Here is a 20,011-nt window from a genome sequence, read left to right on the forward strand (position 1 = left end):
ACAGCTATCACTAAACAAAACAAACTAAAAAAAAAACTACGTCACAGCCACCATACTGTTTTTAAGAGTATACAGTTGAAGTCAAACGTTTATATACACCTTGTAGAATTTGCAAAATGTTAATTTATTTTACCAGAATAAGAGGGATCATACAAAATGCATGTTATTTTTTATTTTTATTTTTTGATGTTTACATAATCCACAAACTTTTGTTTGTTTGTTTGTTTGTTTGTTTAGTGATAGTTGTTTATGAGTTCCTTGTTTGTCCTAAACAGTTAAACTGCCCGGTCCCACAAATTCCTTGGTTTTCCCGCATTTTGTGTATTTGAACCCTTTCCAACAATGACTATGATTTTGAGATCCATCTTTTCACACTGAGGACAACTGAGGAACTCATATGCAACTATTACAGAAGGTTCAAACACTCACTGTTGTCTTCTGGGAAACATGTTGGTACCTTCTGTAGCTTCTGAAGGGCAGTAATAAAAATAAGAAAAATGTACACATCCTCATACCATTCAAAAGTTTTCAACCCCCAGCTCTTAATGCATGGTTTTTCCTTCTGTAGCATCAGTGAGCGTTTGAACCTTCTGTAATAGTGGCATATGAGTTTTTTTATGTACTTGTTTCGATGTACTTGTGATGGCAACGTTTCCATTTATATAAACCAAGTTTGATGAATCCGATGAAAATAGGCCTAATATCCATTCAGGTGTGGGAGATAGATTTTTAGGTATAGCATCTTAGCCTGTTATGACAAGTGTGTGAGATTTCCTCATTACTAAAATCAAACTAATTTGTGTGTTTGTGTGTGTGTGTTTGTTGTGTGCTTGTGCACTTTGACCTGCAAATTATTAATGATCCACCAGAGCTTCAGGACCCAGATTTTAAATCAGACATCAAGTGTTCAAAGTCTCTCTCTCTTTCTTTCTCTCTCTATATAAATATGTGTGTGTGTGTGTGTGTGTGTGTGTGTGTGTGTGTGTGTGTGTGTGTGTACTGGTATTCATCACGTTGTGGGGACCAAATGTCCCCACAAGGATAGGAATACCAGTAGATTTTGACCTTGTGGGGACATTTCTCAGGTCCCCATGAGGAAACAGGCTTATAAATCATGCACAATGAGTTTTTTTGAGGAAGTAAAAGTGTGCACAATCTCCTGTGAGGGCTAGGTTTAGGTGTAGGGTAGGGTTAGGGCGATAGAAAGTACGGTTTGTACAGTATAAAAACCATTACGCCTATGGAATGTCCCCATAAAACATGTAAACCAGTGTGTGTGTGTGTGTGTGTGTACACGTCTACAAAATGTTTATACCTGTTGCAGTTGGACCTATATTTACCCTTTTTGAAGTATACTAGTAAAAATAGTAATTTTGCCAATTTATTTTGCAAGTGTGCGCAATTATATGTTTGCACTGTGTTATTTGCATTTATCATTGTTTTTCCTTACTCTCTGCTACCAGTCTGAACAAACCTGTAACCTATTTTTAGGCCAGTGTTTGCGCTCTGTGCTTGTTTGTACTGATTTAGAGTTCAGGTGTCATCGACTGACCCATTACACTAGATCACTCTTTAGTGATGCATTACTTTTTTTTTGCAATTTTGTTGCATGTTTGTCCTTGTTGAACTCATTACAGAACTTAAAGTGGAGTTGTAAAGCAGCTCTAACAAGACAATGGTGTGATTATTAAGTTCAAGTCCGTTCAGAGTTGGTTTAGTTCAGTTCAAGCTGTGCAAGTTTCATCAATTATAAAACAAGTTCAAGTGTGTAGGGAATGAGAAACTATGCAGCAGAGACAGTTTTTTTTAGACAAACCAGTTAGAGAACTACACTACTAATTAACCATTCATCTGTTGGAAAATGTTTCCACCTTCTTACATTTGCATACACACATATTTACTTTCTGTTACAGGTTTGCAAGTTATTTCATGTTTGACACGCTGACTCATGTGACTTGTATAATTGAAGATTGAATCACTTTAAATATAGATCTGCTTGTTTACATAGTGCACACAGTTCAAAGAGCCTCTGTCTTCTAAATCTAAACAGCCTATTACTGACAGATGCGATAGAGATATGCTGTGTCTTCATTTCAGCTTGTGTCTTTATCTCTTGTGAACATACAGAATCAGAAACAGTAGCTGAAAACGTCCTTGTTAATTACAGATGATTATTTAGGATGAATGTTTAAAGTTTGTTAATTGCATTTTTGCATACCTGATAATTGTTAAATCATGCACTTTTGTAATAATTTTCTTAAAGTGTAGAAATTACAACACGTTTTACAAGTTTTGTCTTTATGCTCTAGTTTGAAGACACATGCAAGGACTTTACTGATTACCTTTTTTATGAAACATGCTTTATACACTACCAGTCAAAAGTTTTTGAACAGTAAGATTTTTAATGTTTATTAAAGAAGTCTCTTTTGCTCACCAAACCTGCATTTATTTGGTCAAAAATACAGCAAAATCAGTAATATTGTGAAATATTTTTACTATTTAAAATAACTGCTTTCTATTTGAATATATTTTAAAATGTTATTTATTTCTGTGATTTCAAAGCTGAATTTTCAGCATCATTACTCCAGTCTTCAGTGTCACTTGATCCTTCAGAAATCATTCTAATATGCTGATTTGCTGTTCAAGAAAAAAAAATCTGGATTCTTTGAAGAATAGAAAGATCCAAAGATCCAAAATTAATATTTTTATTTAGCAAGGATGCTTTAAATGAATCAAAAGTGATGATAAAGACATTTATAATGTATATAATGTATATATTTTTTTACATAATAATAATAATGTTTTTTAGCAGCAAATCGGAATATTAAAATGATTTCTGAAGAATCATGTGACTAGAGTGAAGATGCTAAAAATTAAGCTTTGAAATCAAAGGAATAAATTACATTTTAAAATATATTAAAATAGAAAACAGTTATTTTAAATAGTAAAAATATATCAGAATTTTACTGTTTCTGCTGTACTTTGGATCACATAAATGCAGGCTTGGTGAGCAAAAAAGACTTCGTGAAAAATACATACATTAAAAATGTTACTGTCCAAAAACTTTTGACTGGTATGTGTGTATACTATGTTTTATAATACAATTATGCAATTCCACAGTCAGAAACTTGCATTTAGGTTATGATTCATGGTCCAGTAAGCCGCCCAGGGAAAGAGTTAGCTATGCTTCTAATTTGTTTTGGAAGGCATAGAGTGTCAATAAAAGAGTGTGTTTTGTGCACATAGTTATTGTTTGCTGTCAAAGTACAGCTTAAGATTTTCCGTTTTGAATTTGACATCATTTTTTTCCTCCTCCCATTCGCAAATGCCAAAAGAAACAAAGTCAAGGTCTAAAATTCACAGTGACAGAAAATCAACTTTAATGGTCTTAAAATAATTAAAAATTTTAAATAATAAAATAATTATCTCTAACTTTACCAGAGAAATACTACATCCTCCAGCGGAAAAATAAAATAAAATAACATATTATTTAAAAAAGGAAGATTGCAGAGGCTATGTTTGTATTTGGCTACAAATATGTGTAAAAAATTAAATTAAATTTGTTTTGTATTTTTAGTATTAAGTATTTTTTCCAGTGTATTATGCATACAATAAATATAGCTTAGTGGTTTCTGGCAAATTTGGTCATTTTTATTGAAATATTTATTTATTATATATCTAACCCGTGACTGTAATTTGTGTGCGAAAGGGCGATGATCACGTGAAAGCCACTTGGAGGCGGGCTCTAACCCGAAATCAACCAATAGACGCTTTTGTTTTGCGCCCATTGATTGGTCCATCGAGTCAACTAGTGCGCGGTTACGTAGCAGAAAGTGAGTGTGCGAGTGTACACGAAGAAGAACTGCGTGCGGGGCAAACGTGCACGTTTTTAACCCCCGAATCACTCAATGCAACTTGGATTTTGACCCGGATCAGTGATATGTAGTCACCTCTTCACCGCAGACTCACTTTCAGACTAACTATTGAAGAAGTGACGACCGTGGATCGATCAGCGGGGGTTTGCTGGAGGTGAAGCCGCGCCGAGACGCTTTGAGGTCGTATAAAGTCAAAAGTAGTTACCGCGACGCACATCCACCCGCATGAGCACCAAACGGACACGAACACTGACACTGCTGCCGGATCCCGGAGAGTATGAGCCGAGATGAGCCAGAGAGACACACTGGTGCATCTGTTTGCTGGAGGGTAAGACAGCTTTACTCTTACTCAAGACTATTTTACATAAACAAACATATCGTTTGAGTCTAGTACTACTACTAGCAACAGTAGTAGTAACGGCTCATTTAATTATTTTATTACAAGAATATATTATATAAACTATTTTATATATGTTTTCTCTACCAGTCAAACGTTTTTAAACGGTAAGATTTTTTTTAAAGAAGTCTCTTCTGCTTACCAAGCTTGCATTTTTTTTTGATCCAAACCAAAGTACAACAGAAACACTATTTACTATTTAAAATAAGTGTTTTCTGTTTGAATATAGTTTAAATGTTTAATTCCTGTGATCAAAGCTGAATTTTTAGCATTATTACATAATTTTAGCACAGTCCCATGATCCTTCAGTAATCATTCGAATATGCTGATTTGCTGCTCAAAAACATTTATTATTATGTCAAAAACAGCTGAGTAGATTTTTTTTCCGGATTCTTTGATGAATAGAAAGTTCAGAAGGAAAATATAAATCTTATGTAACATTATAAATGTCATGTTTGGGTCATTTAAAGCGTCATTGCTAAATAAAAGGATTAAGTTTGAATCGTTGGATCTTTCTATTCATCGAAGAATTCTGAAAAAATACTCAAGTGTTTTAAATATGAATAAAATAGTAATACAAATATTTCTTGGACAGCAAATCAACCTATTAGAATGATTTTTTTGAAGGATTATGTGACACTGAAGACTGGAGTAATGATGCTGAAAATGTAGGTTTGATCACCAGAATAAAATACATTTTAAAATATATTCAAATAGAAAGCAGTTATTTTAACTAGTAAAAATATTGCACAATTTTACATTTTTTTTCTGTACTTCGAATCAAATAAACGCAGGCTTGTTGCGTAAAAGAGAATTCTTTTAAAACATTAACATTTTGACTGGTAGTCTGTGCATGTGTATATAAAAACAGCCCATTATTTAAAAACTTTCTTGTTTTTTTTTGTGTTTATGGATAACTTTTGCTCATGTTTGAAAGTTTTGAAAGGTTAAAGTTAGTTGGAGTTTTTCCAAGACTTCTTAACTTCCCATTTGAGTTTTGTGTGTTAAAATTAGAGAAAGTTTGGACTTTGCTTATGAACGTATTTTCCGCTCATTTGGTATGTTTGTGTATTTTTATTTTATTTTTTAATTTATTCATTTTTATAAAAAAGCACCCTATTTGATGCAGTATAGTTTACATTATTAATGTGTTTACACTCCCACACTATATATAATGTACATGCATAAAGGAGGTCTGATTGCTCCTCGCTGCCAATATGTTTGCATTCCCAGAAAGAATAAAGCTGATGTAACACCGAAACTGACAGCTGTTATAAAAGTTATTCGGGGCTGATATGATGTGACTCTAAAGACAGTTCTTACTCAATGAATTACATATATATTCAGCTTGATTCTAAAACAGACCTAAATATAAACAACGCGTTGTGGTTTGCAGTATGACTTGGCATAATTTAGCACCGCCATCCCAAGAGACCTTGAATTCAGCCACAGTGCTGCTTATATCACAGTCTATATAGAGAGAGAAACCTCAGGATATGTGTTCTTATACTTTAAAATATCTTTAGATAAAAAAAAAAAAAAAACAGAATACAAAGTTAAAATCTTTAGTCTTTTGTTTATTCAGAGACTGTGTTTTTATAAATTAGAGTCATAGTTTTCTGCAGCTGATCTGTTACGGTAGTGTGAGATGAGAGAATCATTTTGCTTGGCATTGATATTTAATACCCATAGTGTTTGTAGCCTGTGCTCTAAATATCTATCCTGAGATAAACCGGGACGGCGTTTAAAATAGAACGATTGACTGGCACTCTCATGAACTCTCTGTCCACATGATACTGTGAAAACTGGCTTTTTATCTCATCTATATGTCCCAACTACTTCTGTTATTAGTAACTGCGCAGTATTGCATACCATTTTTATCTTACAGTGTTTTCATAAATGTGACCCTGAATAAAAAAAACAGTCAGAAGGGTCTGTTTTTTTTTATTTAGATTTATACATCATCTGAAAGCTTTTCATTTATGTATAGTTTGTTAGGATAGGACAATATTTGGCTGAGACACAACTATTTGAATATTTGAAATCTGAGGGTGCAAAAAAATCTAAATATTGAGAAAATCTCCTTTAAAGTTCTTAGCTATGCATATTACTAATCAAAAATTAAGTTTTGATATATTTGCGGTAGGAAATTTACAAAATATCTTGGTTGAACATTAATATCCTAATGATTTTTGGCATTAAAATTATTTTTTATAATTTTGACCCATACATTGTATTGTTGGCTATTTTTACAAATAAGCTCGTGTTACTTATGACTTATGATTTTGTGGTCCAGGGTCACATGAAAATAACAATCAAAAGTACCGTGGTATTGCTATATGATACTTTTTGCATGCAGTGCATGACAACTTTGATTGGTTTATTATTGTTGTCTAATAAGCTGTTCCTCAGCAACATTTCTGTAGCTTTAGATTTGTGTCACATGTATCACACCTCAGTTTTCAGATGCCGTTTTTCCATTAGAAAACACTGATATCAGGTTGTTCACGGCACGTGAAGTGTGGTTTGGGTTACTGTGTTTGCTGACCCACATCTCCCGGCACGAGTGCAAGTGTTGGAACCGATTAACGGAAACTCACCTTTCACATTAGACTTGAAATTGTATCTCCTTTGCTTCGTCTAAATCTGTGTTGTGATGTTCGACTGAAGTCATGGGATGACTGACCTACATTGTGAGCTCGAACCTTTGACCACTATTGACTACTGACCATGTTTTTCAACTTAATTGACTTTTATGTGCAGAAAAAAACGCTGAAATAGTTTTTTTTCCCCTCCACTGTTTTTCTCAGATGTGGAGGCACGGTGGGTGCGATCCTGACCTGTCCTTTAGAGGTGGTGAAGACTAGACTTCAGTCTTCCTCGATAACGCTCTGCATCTCTGAGGTGCATCTGAGCACAGTTAATGGAGCCAGCGTAGCACGTGTGGCCCCTCCGGGGCCCCTTCACTGCCTCAGGTACGTTTCAACAAGTTAGTCCTCTTTGCATTTTGTGCAGTGCTCGCAAACACATTTCCACCTTTTATCCCTTAAATACACTAACAAAAAATTAACAAAAGTACCATGACATTAACCGTGGTAAAGTTACTACTAAAATAAAATACTTTACTTTGTATATCAAGTTTTTCGTTATCATACACTTTTCTAACAATAAAAGTCTTTGCTATCACTTTTTATCAATTTAACACTTCCTTGCAGAATGAAATGTATAATTTCTTTTAGAAAAGAAAAAAAAGAATAAAAAATGTACTGCCCTAAAACTTTTGAACAGTGAATATTGTTTTTATTTAAAAAAAAATGCTGTTCTTTATAAATTTTATTCAAAGAATCCAGAAAAAAATATCACAGGTTGCAAAAAAATATTAAAGGAGTAGTTCACTTTCAGAACAAGAATTTACAGATAATGTACTCATCCCCTTGTCATCCAAGATGTTCATGTCTTTCTTTCTTCAGTTGAAAGGAAGTAATGTTTTTTGAGGAAAACATTTCAGGATTTCTGTCCATATAATTGACTTTTATGGTGCCCCTGAGTTTGAACTTCCAAAATGCAGTTTCAAATGGCTCTAAACAACCACAGCCGAGGAAAGAAGGGTCTTATCTAGCAAAACGATGGGTTATTTACTAAAAAAAAAATTACAATTTATATACTTTTTAACCTCAAATGCTCGTCTTGTCTAGCTCTGTGTGTACTCAGCGTAGAGATTAAAAAGTATACAAATTGTAAATGTTTTTAGAAAACAACCGATCGATTCGCTAGATAAGACCTTTCTTCCTCGGCTGTGATCATTTAGAGCTCTTTGAAGCTGCATTTAAACTGCATTTTGGAAGCTCAAACTCGGGGGCACCATAGAAGTCCATTATATGGAGAGAAATCCTGAAATGTTTTCCTCAAAAAACATAATTTCTTTATGACTGAAGAAAGAAAGACATGAACATCTCTGATGACAAGGGGGTGAGTACATTATCTGTACATTTTTGTCCTGAAAGTGAACTACTCCTGTAAGCAACACAACTGATAGTAAATCAGCATATTAGAATGATTTCTGAAGGGAAATGACACTGAATACTGAAGTAATTATGCTGAAAAATGTTGCTTTGATCACAGAAATAAATTAGAATTTTAATTCATATTAAAATAGAAGACCTTTGTTTTGTATTGTAATAATATTTCACAATATTACTTGTTTGTATCTTTAATAAAATAAATGCAGCACTGATGAGCATTAGTATCTGAAATACATTAACAATCTTACTGATCCCAAACGTTTGACCAGCGGTTTATATATGACCCTGAACCACAAAACCAGTCATAAGTACATGTTTTGCATCTGAGGGTGCAAAAAAATCTAAATATTGAGAAAATCGCTTGTGAAGTTGTTCAAATGAAGTTCTTTGCCATTTGCAATCAAAAATTAAGTTTTGATGTATTTACAGTAGGAAATTTACAAAATATCTATCTATATTTTTGGCATAAATACAATGGCTATTGCTACAAATATACCCGTGCTACTTATGACTGGTTTTGTGGTCCGGGGTCACATATGTTTTTTAATACTTAATCAACCAATGTGTATAAACCAATATATATTCAATTGCGCAAGTCCTTCAGGACCCACAAACCCAAATTCTGAGTCTTGGTACATTATGTCTATGAATTTTAGTACAGGCAACACCCTGTTCTGGAACAGTATGAACGTTATATCTGCGTTGTGAGAACATTGAGTCTGTGTTGCATTAGCTTCGTGTTTTGTAAACATTTGCTCTCTGGTTTGTGGGCCTAAAACCGAGTGCCCATCTTCCCTGCCAGAGGAAACGCCCCTCTCTGTCGACTCAGTCCAAAAATGTGGTCATAATTTTTCAGTAGACCACCAAAGTGACTAAATAAAGTCAAAAGACGAGACGAAATGGGGATTATCGGTTTACCACCTAAGAATTCTGTCATAAATATATATACATTACCAAAACAGAAGTTTAGTGTTTATGCAACACATATTGCATAAAGTCTATAATGCCCTCTCGCTGCCTCTTTCTTTCTGTTTTCTTTATAAAAAGACTGTTCACAGTGGTTTCCACTCCCCCTTACCCAACCAATCGCTGCCCTCACACTAAAACACTGGCGCTTGGCTCTCGGTTGATGAGTGTGTGCGACTCACTGGTTCTCAAAACGGCCCCTTGTCTTCTTAGTTTAACTCGGGTTATGCATCACAGAAAGGTACTGGAATACTAAACACAAAGACGTTTAGATCGACTTTGGTTTAGTTTATCAATGTAATATGGTGAGTAAATGATTCTGAAATCATATGCACTCCTTCATGGTTTATGGCGTGTTATGCAACCTGTCCATATTGGTCTCTCATATTAACTCCTGAAATTGCATCCAGATATTATAGACTTAGATTGAACAATAAAACATATGCAAAGTGTTTTCGCCTCAGTTTTAAAAGTCGTTAAGTGCTATACCAACTATGCCCAATTCCGCCCCATTACATGGATAGTTGCATTTTATTATTTCCATTTAGAATTGTCTTCTTGCCTGATGTCCGTGACCTTATCTGGCCTATTATTTTGTCACAACCCACCAGTTGAGAAACATTGGGGTTGAAGATTAAATACAGCATTTAATGAAGTTCAACATGGAATAGAATTAAGTTTTGCTTGACCTGATCAAGGTTTTCATTCATTTGACTTCTCTTGAAACTTTCTTTATTGTACATGTGTCTGATGACAATAACCTCTCACAATTCTTTAAAAAGAAATATGTACATGCACGTGTCTTTGAGGTATTTTTTTTGTTTGAACATGTTCTCATAGGTGTGTCTTATTGGCAGATCGAACGATAATTTATTTTTAGTTTTTTGGTAATCTCTTAGAAGTGTTTAGGTTGCATTTCACTCCAAAACAATTAATTTTAACTTATGCATATAGGAAAAATGTTTCCAACATCTTTACAACACAAAAAAAGTATAAATAAATGTTTTCACAATGAAATTTTTGCCTGTAGATCTGGCCAATTTGGCAGTTAAGCCATTTGTTTTTATTTATAAATATAGTTCAACAAGCAATATTGTTGAAATTATTTTTGCATAAGAATTTGGTTAGTGTTCAGTTAGGTTGAATTGCTTGATTTGATGTTCCTAAAATAGAATTTTATTAAAATACCACTGATTTTGGAGTGAAATATAAGACTTGCATTTCCTCATCAAACATTTCTTAGGAACAACTCTGTAACTGTGTTTATAATGTTAACAAAGCCATTCAGAACAAAAAAAAAAAAAATGACATTTTGGTACGCTTGTCTTGCATTTCTCTTGATATGTTTCTCTCTCTGTTTTTCTTAGATTAATTCTTGAGAAGGAAGGGCCTCGTTCTTTATTTCGGGGCCTAGGGCCCAATCTAATCGGGGTGGCTCCTTCACGGTGAGTGTTTGTTCATTCGTACATATCAAAACAATGTATCTCAGCAAGCATTTACAATAAGGACGTGTAGTCCTGAACTCTGTGTACAGAAGTGGCAGTGAATCTGATGCAGTGCGACTGATGCAATCCCTGCTCAACCGGAAAATCTGCAAATTTACAGAGCTTGGGGAAAAACATGCAGACACAAGTCTGTATTTAGCATTCGGTTAAGGGTCATTTTACACTTCAGGCGTCAGTCATGCACTGTGCAAATTAGGGGAATCTGACAACACAATTAAAGGGATAGTTCGCCTAAAAATGAAAATTGTCATTATTTAATCACCTACATTTTGTTCAAATCCCATATGGTATACTTTCAACTTTAGAACAAAAGTTTTTTTCTGTTCAAACAATGAAAGACTTTCTAAATATCATCTTTCGTGTTCCACATAGAAAGCAAGTCAGTTTTGGGTGAACTGTCCCTTTAAGTACATATAGAGTTTTAGTTCTAAATAACACAATGCAATTTTCAATAAACATTCACCACTGAATTGGTAATCAGCATAAAGATGGCATGTTGATGACAGCGCACATGTGATTTCCAGTCCATTGAAAGTGTCTGAGCTTACACCTGTTGATTAAACCTTGTGCTTTTCTCCCACTCCAGCATTTTTAAGGTTTTCCTGAACAATGATGCTCGCAATCTGAATTCAAAGTGGGCCATTTCGGCCTTCAGCTAAGGCGTAGCAAACCGAAAGGCGGCTCCTAGAGAACACGGCAGCTTAAAGAGCAATTAAATAAATGAGTGGGCATGATAAATGGTGATTTTAACATTTATAGTCTGTATGAACAGATGTTGTACGTGCATGCATTCAGGAGAAAGCGTCTGTCCAGTGAGGCGCGCATGATAAATCAGTGCTGGACCTGTTACTTAAACGGCAGCTTATGTAAACGTGTGTCTTATAGAGACAGGAAAGGGAGATCAAACTTGAGATTAGTTGCTGAGTTTGTGGAGAGTGTTTTCCTGTTGGAGTGCTCACCGTCCATCAGTTAAGAGCTTCAGGATACTATAAGTGCAAACATTTGCGATTACATGAGAGGGAACATGTTGTACTTGTGAGCTACCTACGTAGGCATCAGAGTCGCCCAATGGGTGTTTCGCAAGGTGCGGAGCAAAATTATGATGCATTTGGCAGCATTGCATTTATCCTTTGAAAAAAAAAAAATCAAGCTTTGCTTTGGAACATGCTAGATGGTTTCTAGCTGGTCGGAGCTGGAAATTTGCTGGTCATTACCTGAATGACTAGCCAGCTTGTTCCAAAACCCTCCTAGTTGTGCTTAGAACATGGTGGATGGATTCTAGCTTACCATTGACAGCTCAACCAGCCAGCTTGTTCCAAAACCCTTCTTTAAACTATTATGAGGTTGGTTAGTTGCAGATAATGTCTATCTTAGACCAGTTAATGACCAGCTTCCAGGCTGAAAAGAACATCTTAAACCAGGCTATATGGTTTAGTAAGTCTTCCAGCCTGGCCAAGATTAACTAGTTGTGTTTAGAACATGGTAGATGGTTTCTGGCTGATTACTAACCAGCTTGTTTCAAAACCCACCTTGAACTAGTATGAGGTTGTTTAGTTGCAGATAATAGAGACAGAGCACATTTAGGCCACGCCCACACCGGGGGGGCAAACAAGCCAACGCTCTCTATTGACTTAGTATTGCGGGAAGCGGACTCCTTGTCATTTCTGACTTATAACAAAAAAACAGAACAATGTCTAAAAGCTGCTATGTGAAAAGGTGTACAGTAAACAAGCTAAAAAACACAGAACTAAGTTTTTATAAGCTGTCGACCCAAAAAACGAGTGTTTAAGGACACAAATAGTTGTAGATGTGAGGGTATTTCACGTTGGGCCATTCAGTTGGATCATTTCAACAACAAAAGGAAGGTAAGAAAAATGAGCACTGACATAGACCAATAAAATTTACTTTCTTAATATATCTCCTCCTTTCAGTGTGGGGAAGTAATCCTTTGACATGGTTAAATAATGAATGTTTATTGTCGCTGTCAAATTTCCCTCCAGCAGGAGTAATAAGACACGTTGTGCTCTACTTTTGTGTTCTTAAACACTCGTTTTTTTTTAGGTCAACAGCTTATAAAAAAGTAGTTCTGTGTGTTTTAGATTGTGTACTGTACACCTTGTCACATGGCAGCTTTTAGACATTGTTTTGTTTTTTGTTATAAGTCAGAAATGACAAGGAGGCAGCTTCCCACAATACAAAGTCAATGAAGAGCCTTAATTTGTTTTCCATCCCCCCCATTAAGTCTGGTAAGTCTTCCAGCCTGGCCAAGATTTACTAGGTGTGTTTAGAACATGGTAGATGGTTTCTGGCTGGTTTAAGCTGGATATTAGCTGATCACTAACCAACTAGTATAAGGTTGGTTAGTTGTAGATGATATCCATCTTGGATCTGGCTGAAAAGAACACATTAAACTAGCCTAAATGATTTGGTAAGTCTCCTAGCTTACCCAAGATTTACTAGTTTAGAACATGGTAGATGGTTTCTGGCTGGTTTAAGCTGAATATTTGCTAATCGCTAACCAGCTTTGTTCCAAAACCTACCTTGAACTACTATGAAGTAAGTGTGTGGCAGATAATGACCAATTTAGACCGGCTAATGTCCAGTTTTCTGCCACTAAGAACCAATTTAACCAGCCTAATTGGTGAATGGTTTGCTTGGTTACTATTTCTGACAAATATGATTCTCATATTGTCTGTTTTTCTTCAAACAATGCGAATTCAAGGCTATGAAAACAATGTGAACTATGCTGTATGTTGTGCTAAAAAAAAAAAAAATCATAATTACCATTAGTAGCTAGTAGTAGTAGTGTTTGAAAGATGGTCTATGGTTTGTAGCTGTTATGTGATTATCTTCTAATATGGAAATTAGCTGCTCATCAACCAGCTTGTTCCAAAACCCACCTTGAACTAGTATGAGGTTGGTTTATTGGAGATAACAAACGACTTGGACCAGCTAATGACCAGATTTCCTCCAGTTTTTTTTACATTTTTAAATAAGCTTAATTGGTGATTTGCTTGTATTGGCTGGTTTAGTAAGTCTCCCAACCTGGCCAAGATTAATTTAATCAAATTAATCAGATAATTGGTAAATGGTTTGCTTATCCTAGCTTGTTTGGTTAGTCTTCAAGCTCCCACACAGATAAAGTGGTCAAAACCAGCCTGACCATTCTGTTGAAGTTCAGTAGGGTGTAATAGCATTGTGTGTCATTACTTATGCGTCCTGCTGTATTTTCAGGGCCATCTACTTCGCCGCCTATTCCGGTGCAAAGGAGAGACTGAACCATGTGTTTGAACCAGACTCCACGCAGGTGCATATGACATCTGCTGGGATTGCAGGTAACTTCCTTTATATTTGACCATGCAATCCAACTACATCCTGTTTCCTCGGTTTTGATGGGCTCATAAAATATAAACCGTTTATTGCTTAATTGCATGTGTAGATTTGTCCAGCGGATTGGAATTGCAACTGTTTTCTTTGGTTCCATGCTGTATCTCTGAGTAACAGGCCAGTAAATGTCACAGCGCTTAAGCACTCAATAAAGATCCGGCACATGGCCAGAAGATAATATGTGGGTGTGTGTTGGTGTCCTGGACTTTTGCCAAGCAGGATTGTACTGCGCTAGAGTTTTCTTACACTTTTAAGCTGCTTTTTCATTGTTCATGAAGATGATAGACAGAAAGTGATTCAGAAGAAAATCATGTGGGGAGTGGTTGATAACTAGGTTTGCAAGCTGCCATGTTTTCCTCCAAACAATGTGCAAATTCAGTGCTTTATTTATATATACATATATATATATATGTATATATAAGTCAAAGTTGAAGTCAAAGTTTACATACATAATCTGCAAAATGTTAATTATTTTACCAAATTAAGAGGGATCATACAAAATGCATGTAATTTTAAATTTAGTACTGACCTGAATAAGATATTTCACATAAAAGATGTTTACATATAGTCCACAAGAAAATAAGTTGAATTTATAAAAATGACCCTGTTCAAAAGTTTATGTACTCTTGATTCTTAATATTGTGTTGTTACCCGAATGATCCACAGATGTGTTTTTTTGTTTTGTTTAGTGATTGTTGTTCATGAGTCCCTTGATTGAAAAGTTTAAGAAAAAGTTCCTACAAATTCTTTGGTTTTTCAGCATTTTTGTGTATTTGAACACTTTAAAACTATGACTGTATTTGAGATCCTTCTTTTCACTCTCAGGACAAATGAGGGACTCACATGCAAACATTACAGAAGGTTCAAACATTGAAGCATCAGAAAGAAAAAAAAAAACAATGCTTTAAGAGCTGAAGGGTGAAAACTTTTGAACAGAATGAAGATGTGTACATTTTTCTTATTTTGCCTAAATATCATATTTTTTCCATTTAGTACTGTCCCTCAGTTGTCCTCAGTGTGAAAAGATGGATCTTAAAATCACACAGTCATTGTTGGAAAGGGTTCAAATACACAAATGCTGAAAAACCAAAGAATTTGTGGGACCTGAAAGATTTTTCTGAAGAACAGCAGGCAGTTTAACTGTTTAACAAGACAAACAAGGGACTCATGAACAACTATCACTAAACAAAAAGCAGAGCTGTGGATCATTCAGGTAACAACACAGTATCAAGAATCAAGTGTATGTAAACTTTTGAACAGGGTCATTTTTATACATTCAACTATTATTTTCTCTAGTGGACTATATGCAAATGTCTTTTATGTGAAATATCATCTTCAGATCAGTACTAAAAGTTCAAAATTATCAGAAAAGGTAGTGTATGTTATGAAAAAAAGTCTGAAAGTACATAAGTATCTAATTACGCAAAATATCTGTCAGTGTGTGGAAGTTAGTGCTTATTTTAGTTTAGTAAATTTGCATCTTAATCTTTCCTCTTTTGCTCCAATCAGGGTTCACGGCCATAACCGCAACCAACCCAATTTGGCTGATTAAGACACGTCTACAATTGGACGCCAGGTAAATGTCCACAGATATGTGCCATCATGCTAGTTTGATTTAATATCCTTAGTGACTGTTTCCATCTAGTGGTCATTATTCATGATTCTAGTTTAAGTATTTGGCTCATATCAGCATGTTTCGTTCGTCACAGGAAACGTGGGGAGCGTCGCATGAACACATTTGAGTGTGTGCGACGAGTGTATCAGACGGATGGTCTACGTGGGTTTTACCGTGGCATGTCCGCTTCTTACGCGGGCATCTCAGAGACTGTGATTCACTTTGTGGTCTATGAAAGCATAAAACGGCGTCTTTTAGAGGCCAAAGCAGCAAGGCACATGGATGGGGCAGAGGACACAGCCAAGGACGCGTCAGACTTCGTGGGCATGATGCTGGCAGCTGCCACTTCCAAGACCTGCGCCACCTCGATAGCCTATCCACACGGTGAGCATGTGCATTTTAACATTTGAGCACTGTATCATCTTGAAGTCAACATGAAATGTCATGTATTTTACTTCTATAATCTGACATACGTTATTGTTCAAAAGATTGTAATACTTTCCTTCACCATGGACACATTGAATGTGAGAGTAAAGACATTTTTATTGTTTCTGAGGGTTCTTAAAAAGTAATTAATTCACACTTCTACAATTTAAATTAATTAAATGTTGCTTGCATTGTAAAAAAAAAAAAAAAAACATTTTCAGTATTTTTATATTTTTTAATCCAGATACATTTACTTGAGATGCAAAATAAAAAAATAAGTCTTGTGTTTTTTTTTTTTTTTTTTTTTTGCACAATTGAACAGAATTAAGGGAGTTCATGCTTAAAACAAAAACAATAGGTCAATAGGGCATGAAAAGTAGTTTTTCCTTTAAATTAAAGTGATAGTCACCCAAAAATGAAAATTGTCAATTACTTATTCTCATTTTGTTCCAAACCCGCAAGAAACAACATGAGGTTGAGTAAATGATGTCAGAATCTTAATTTTATTTATTTATTTATTTTTTGGTTAACTGTACCTTAAATTTGCTTCATTTTGATCAGTTTCACAGAAAACGTTTTGTCATTCTGCTTCTAAAAATCTTATCAACTTCAAGGGTTTGGCCTTAAAAGGGTTTGAAATCGGAGTAGAAAGTCTTAAATTCATTAAATGTTGCCTGCATTGGAAAACAACATCTTCAGTATTTTTATGTCCTTAAATCCTTCTATTCACATTTACTTGAGATGCAAAATGAAGAAATGAAGTCTTGTTTTTTTTGCTAAATTAAACAGAATTGTGTGAGTTTATGCTTAAATCAAAAACAATAGGTCAATAGGGCATGCAAACTTGTTTTCCTTTAAATTAAAGAGCTCTTCATTTTGATAAGTTTCATAGAAAATTGTCATTTTGCTTCCCAGGTTCTTAATTTAAATACTGATGAAAGACATGACTTTTTCACAATATTGCTTTTATACTGTATTTGTAGTCAAACAAATGCAGCTTTGATGAGCATAAGAGCCTTTTGTTTAAAAAAAATGAAATAAATCTTACCAAATCAAAGTTTTTGAACAGTAATGTTTTTCAAAAACTCTTTTCTTGCTCACCAAGCCTGCATTTATTTGATCCAAAGTAAAGCAAAACGGTACAATTTAGAAATATTTTATTTATTTCAAATAACTGTTTTCTATTTGAATATATTTTAAAATCTAATTTATTCCTGTGATTTCAAAGCTGAATTTTTAGCATCATTACTCCAGTCACATGATCCTTCAGAAACCATTAAAATATCATTTTTTGCTGCTCAGAAAACATTTATAATTATTGTTTTGAAAACAGATTAGTAGAATTTTTCCGGTTTCTTTGATAAATAGAAAGTTCAGAAGAACAGCGTTCATCTGAAATAGATTTTTTTTGTAACAACATAACTGTCTTTATCATCACTTTTGATCAATAAAAGCTAAATAAAAGTATTAATTTCTGTATTTTCTTTCCCAAATAAAAGATACTCACTCCAAGCTTTTGAATGGTAATAGTGTATAATGTTACAAAAGCTTTTTATTTGAGATAAATGCTAATCTTTGGATCTTTCTATTCATGAAAGATTCCTGAAAAAAATGTACGAAACTGTTTTAAATATTGATGATAATGAGTATCATGTGACACTGAAGACTGGAGTAATGATGCAAAATATTCAGCTTTGAAATCACAGGAATGAATTACATTTTAAAATGTATTCAAATAGAGAACTGTTATTTTAATTTAAGAATTTTAATGTTTTTGCTGTATTTTGAATCAGCAGAAGAGACCTCTTTAAAAACATTAAAAATCTTACTGTTGAGAAACTTTTGACTGGTAGTGTCTTGTATCATTTTAGGTTTTAAAAGTTGACTATAAATGGTGGATTGCAACTAATCCTTAGCATTTGTTTTTCTCTCTTCGGCTCTGCAGAGGTAATCCGTACACGGCTAAGGGAAGAAGGCACCAAGTACCGCGCATTTTTCCAGAGTCTCAGCCTGGTGTTTAGAGAGGAAGGCTATCGAGCTCTTTACCGAGGACTCACCACACATCTGGTCAGACAGATCCCCAATACGGCCATCATGATGTGCACCTACGAGTTCGTCGTCTACCTGCTCCATGGCTAAACTTTGACCCAAGGTGCCTCGGCACTCATAGACTCATCTGTTCTGAGAGGAAGCTGTTAGGAGAAAAAAGCGAAATGACTAAAAAGGTGGCATCTAGAAAGCAATGTTCTCACTTCTTGCTTTCAATAATCTTCTAATGTTCCTTACAATGAAGCTGCTTCTAAAAAGCCTTGACAGTGAGTTCACCTTTAGCCTCAGAGTTTGTTTTTCCATCTCAAACACTTAAAAAGATAGATCTTGAATATGGATTCAGCAGGTTATTTCTGTCAGAGAAGCTGTTCTTATGTTGGCAGGTCAGTGAGGACCTATTGCTGGGCTGCGATGCAGATCACTGGATTTTTCTTGAACTTGAACTGGAAAGGAATGGGAGAGGATCCAAACAGACGCTCGCTTCCTGTTTAGGAACGGCCAATAAGGTTGCACTTACACCATGCAATGCAAAAGCAAAAAGACATACATAAATGCATATACCTGACACTGTGTGCGCACATGTATGCTAATGTTTAAGAGTCTGTTTAGTTGTTTTGTCACTGTACAGGTGTTTTTGTGCTAATTTTAGAGTTGTATTTGTGTGTTATCATGCCCATATTTGACCTTTAATCATTGCAGCCAGAATCGGTTGCTAGTACAAAAAAAGATTAATAAATATATGTATTCCGCAACAAAATGATTCATTAAAGAAGAAATAATCATTTAAAATTGTAAAAGCAAGCATTATGCAAGAAAGCCATTGCACTAACACAAATTAAGTTTAATTTTTGTTGGGCATGTTGTGCCACCATCTCAAAAACACACATGGTGCACAAATAAATAAATAAATTCGTGGCCATAGTCTCATATTGCAAAAGAAAATAGTTTTTGTAGTTTTGCAGTAAAAATACCAAGACATCCTTTGAATGAGATCAGTTTGCTTGAGAAGCAAAATTGAATTAGATATTAAGTTTTTTTAGACGGTGCATCTTGAATTAAATTATTATCGTCATTAAGTCATTATTATGATTGTAATTTATTAATATCATAAGTATAACCTCAAAAAAGCATAAATCTGTGATTTATAGTTGGCTCATTGGTAAATTTCTTTTTATTTTGTCATCAAGAAAAATGACAAATCTGTCTTATGTTTATATTCATATTTATATTTTTGTTTCCCAATTTCAAGTGAATTGATCTTGTTATAAGAATGTTTTAGTTTTTTTGCAGTGCAGAGAGAAATCAATTATTAAATGTAAAATATTGCTGTCAAAATTCAAGTTTTTCTTTATGATATAGTCTTTTGTCTCATTCTCTCACCTTTATGTTATTTCACAAATCCAGTGTAATTTTTTATTTCTTATTCTTCCAGTGTTTGGTTGTTTTGTTTACAGTCAGTTTGGTTTGTTTGTTGTCACTGTTCATTAGGAGATTAATATTCAGCAATTGATCATATGGAAAAATAAATGCAAATAAGAAAACAATGGAGGACTGAAGGAGAGATTCTGGATTTTTGTCTTAAAGATGTGCCTCTCACTCAACAAAAGCCTTTTTGAACACTTTATCTGAACACGTTTACACTGCCTTCTTTGCTTTATTTCTAGTTTCTCACATGCACTTAATCATTTTGTTCGACATATGGAAAATCAGGAAATGTGTGTGTGAATTCCAGTAACACAAAACGTTCTTTAAACTTGTTGCACGAGTGA

The 20,011-nt window shown here is 34.6% G+C and overlaps 1 protein-coding gene across 1 annotated transcript; it reads left to right on the plus strand.

Annotated features, from left to right (window-relative positions):
* Positions 1-3,856: 3,856 nt before the first annotated feature.
* slc25a36b (solute carrier family 25 member 36b) lies at positions 3,857-19,780 on the plus strand. The gene is made up of 7 exons (XM_073818066.1): positions 3,857-4,203; positions 7,083-7,247; positions 10,628-10,705; positions 14,000-14,100; positions 15,662-15,728; positions 15,862-16,151; positions 18,139-19,780. Exons 1-7 carry the CDS (start codon positions 4,163-4,165, stop codon positions 18,330-18,332), a joined length of 936 nt encoding a protein of 311 aa, XP_073674167.1. The 5' UTR covers positions 3,857-4,162; the 3' UTR covers positions 18,333-19,780.
* Positions 19,781-20,011: the final 231 nt, after the last annotated feature.

Source organism: Garra rufa, chromosome 14 (genome assembly GCF_049309525.1).
Source record: "Garra rufa chromosome 14, GarRuf1.0, whole genome shotgun sequence".
Lineage (NCBI taxonomy): Eukaryota > Metazoa > Chordata > Actinopteri > Cypriniformes > Cyprinidae > Garra > Garra rufa.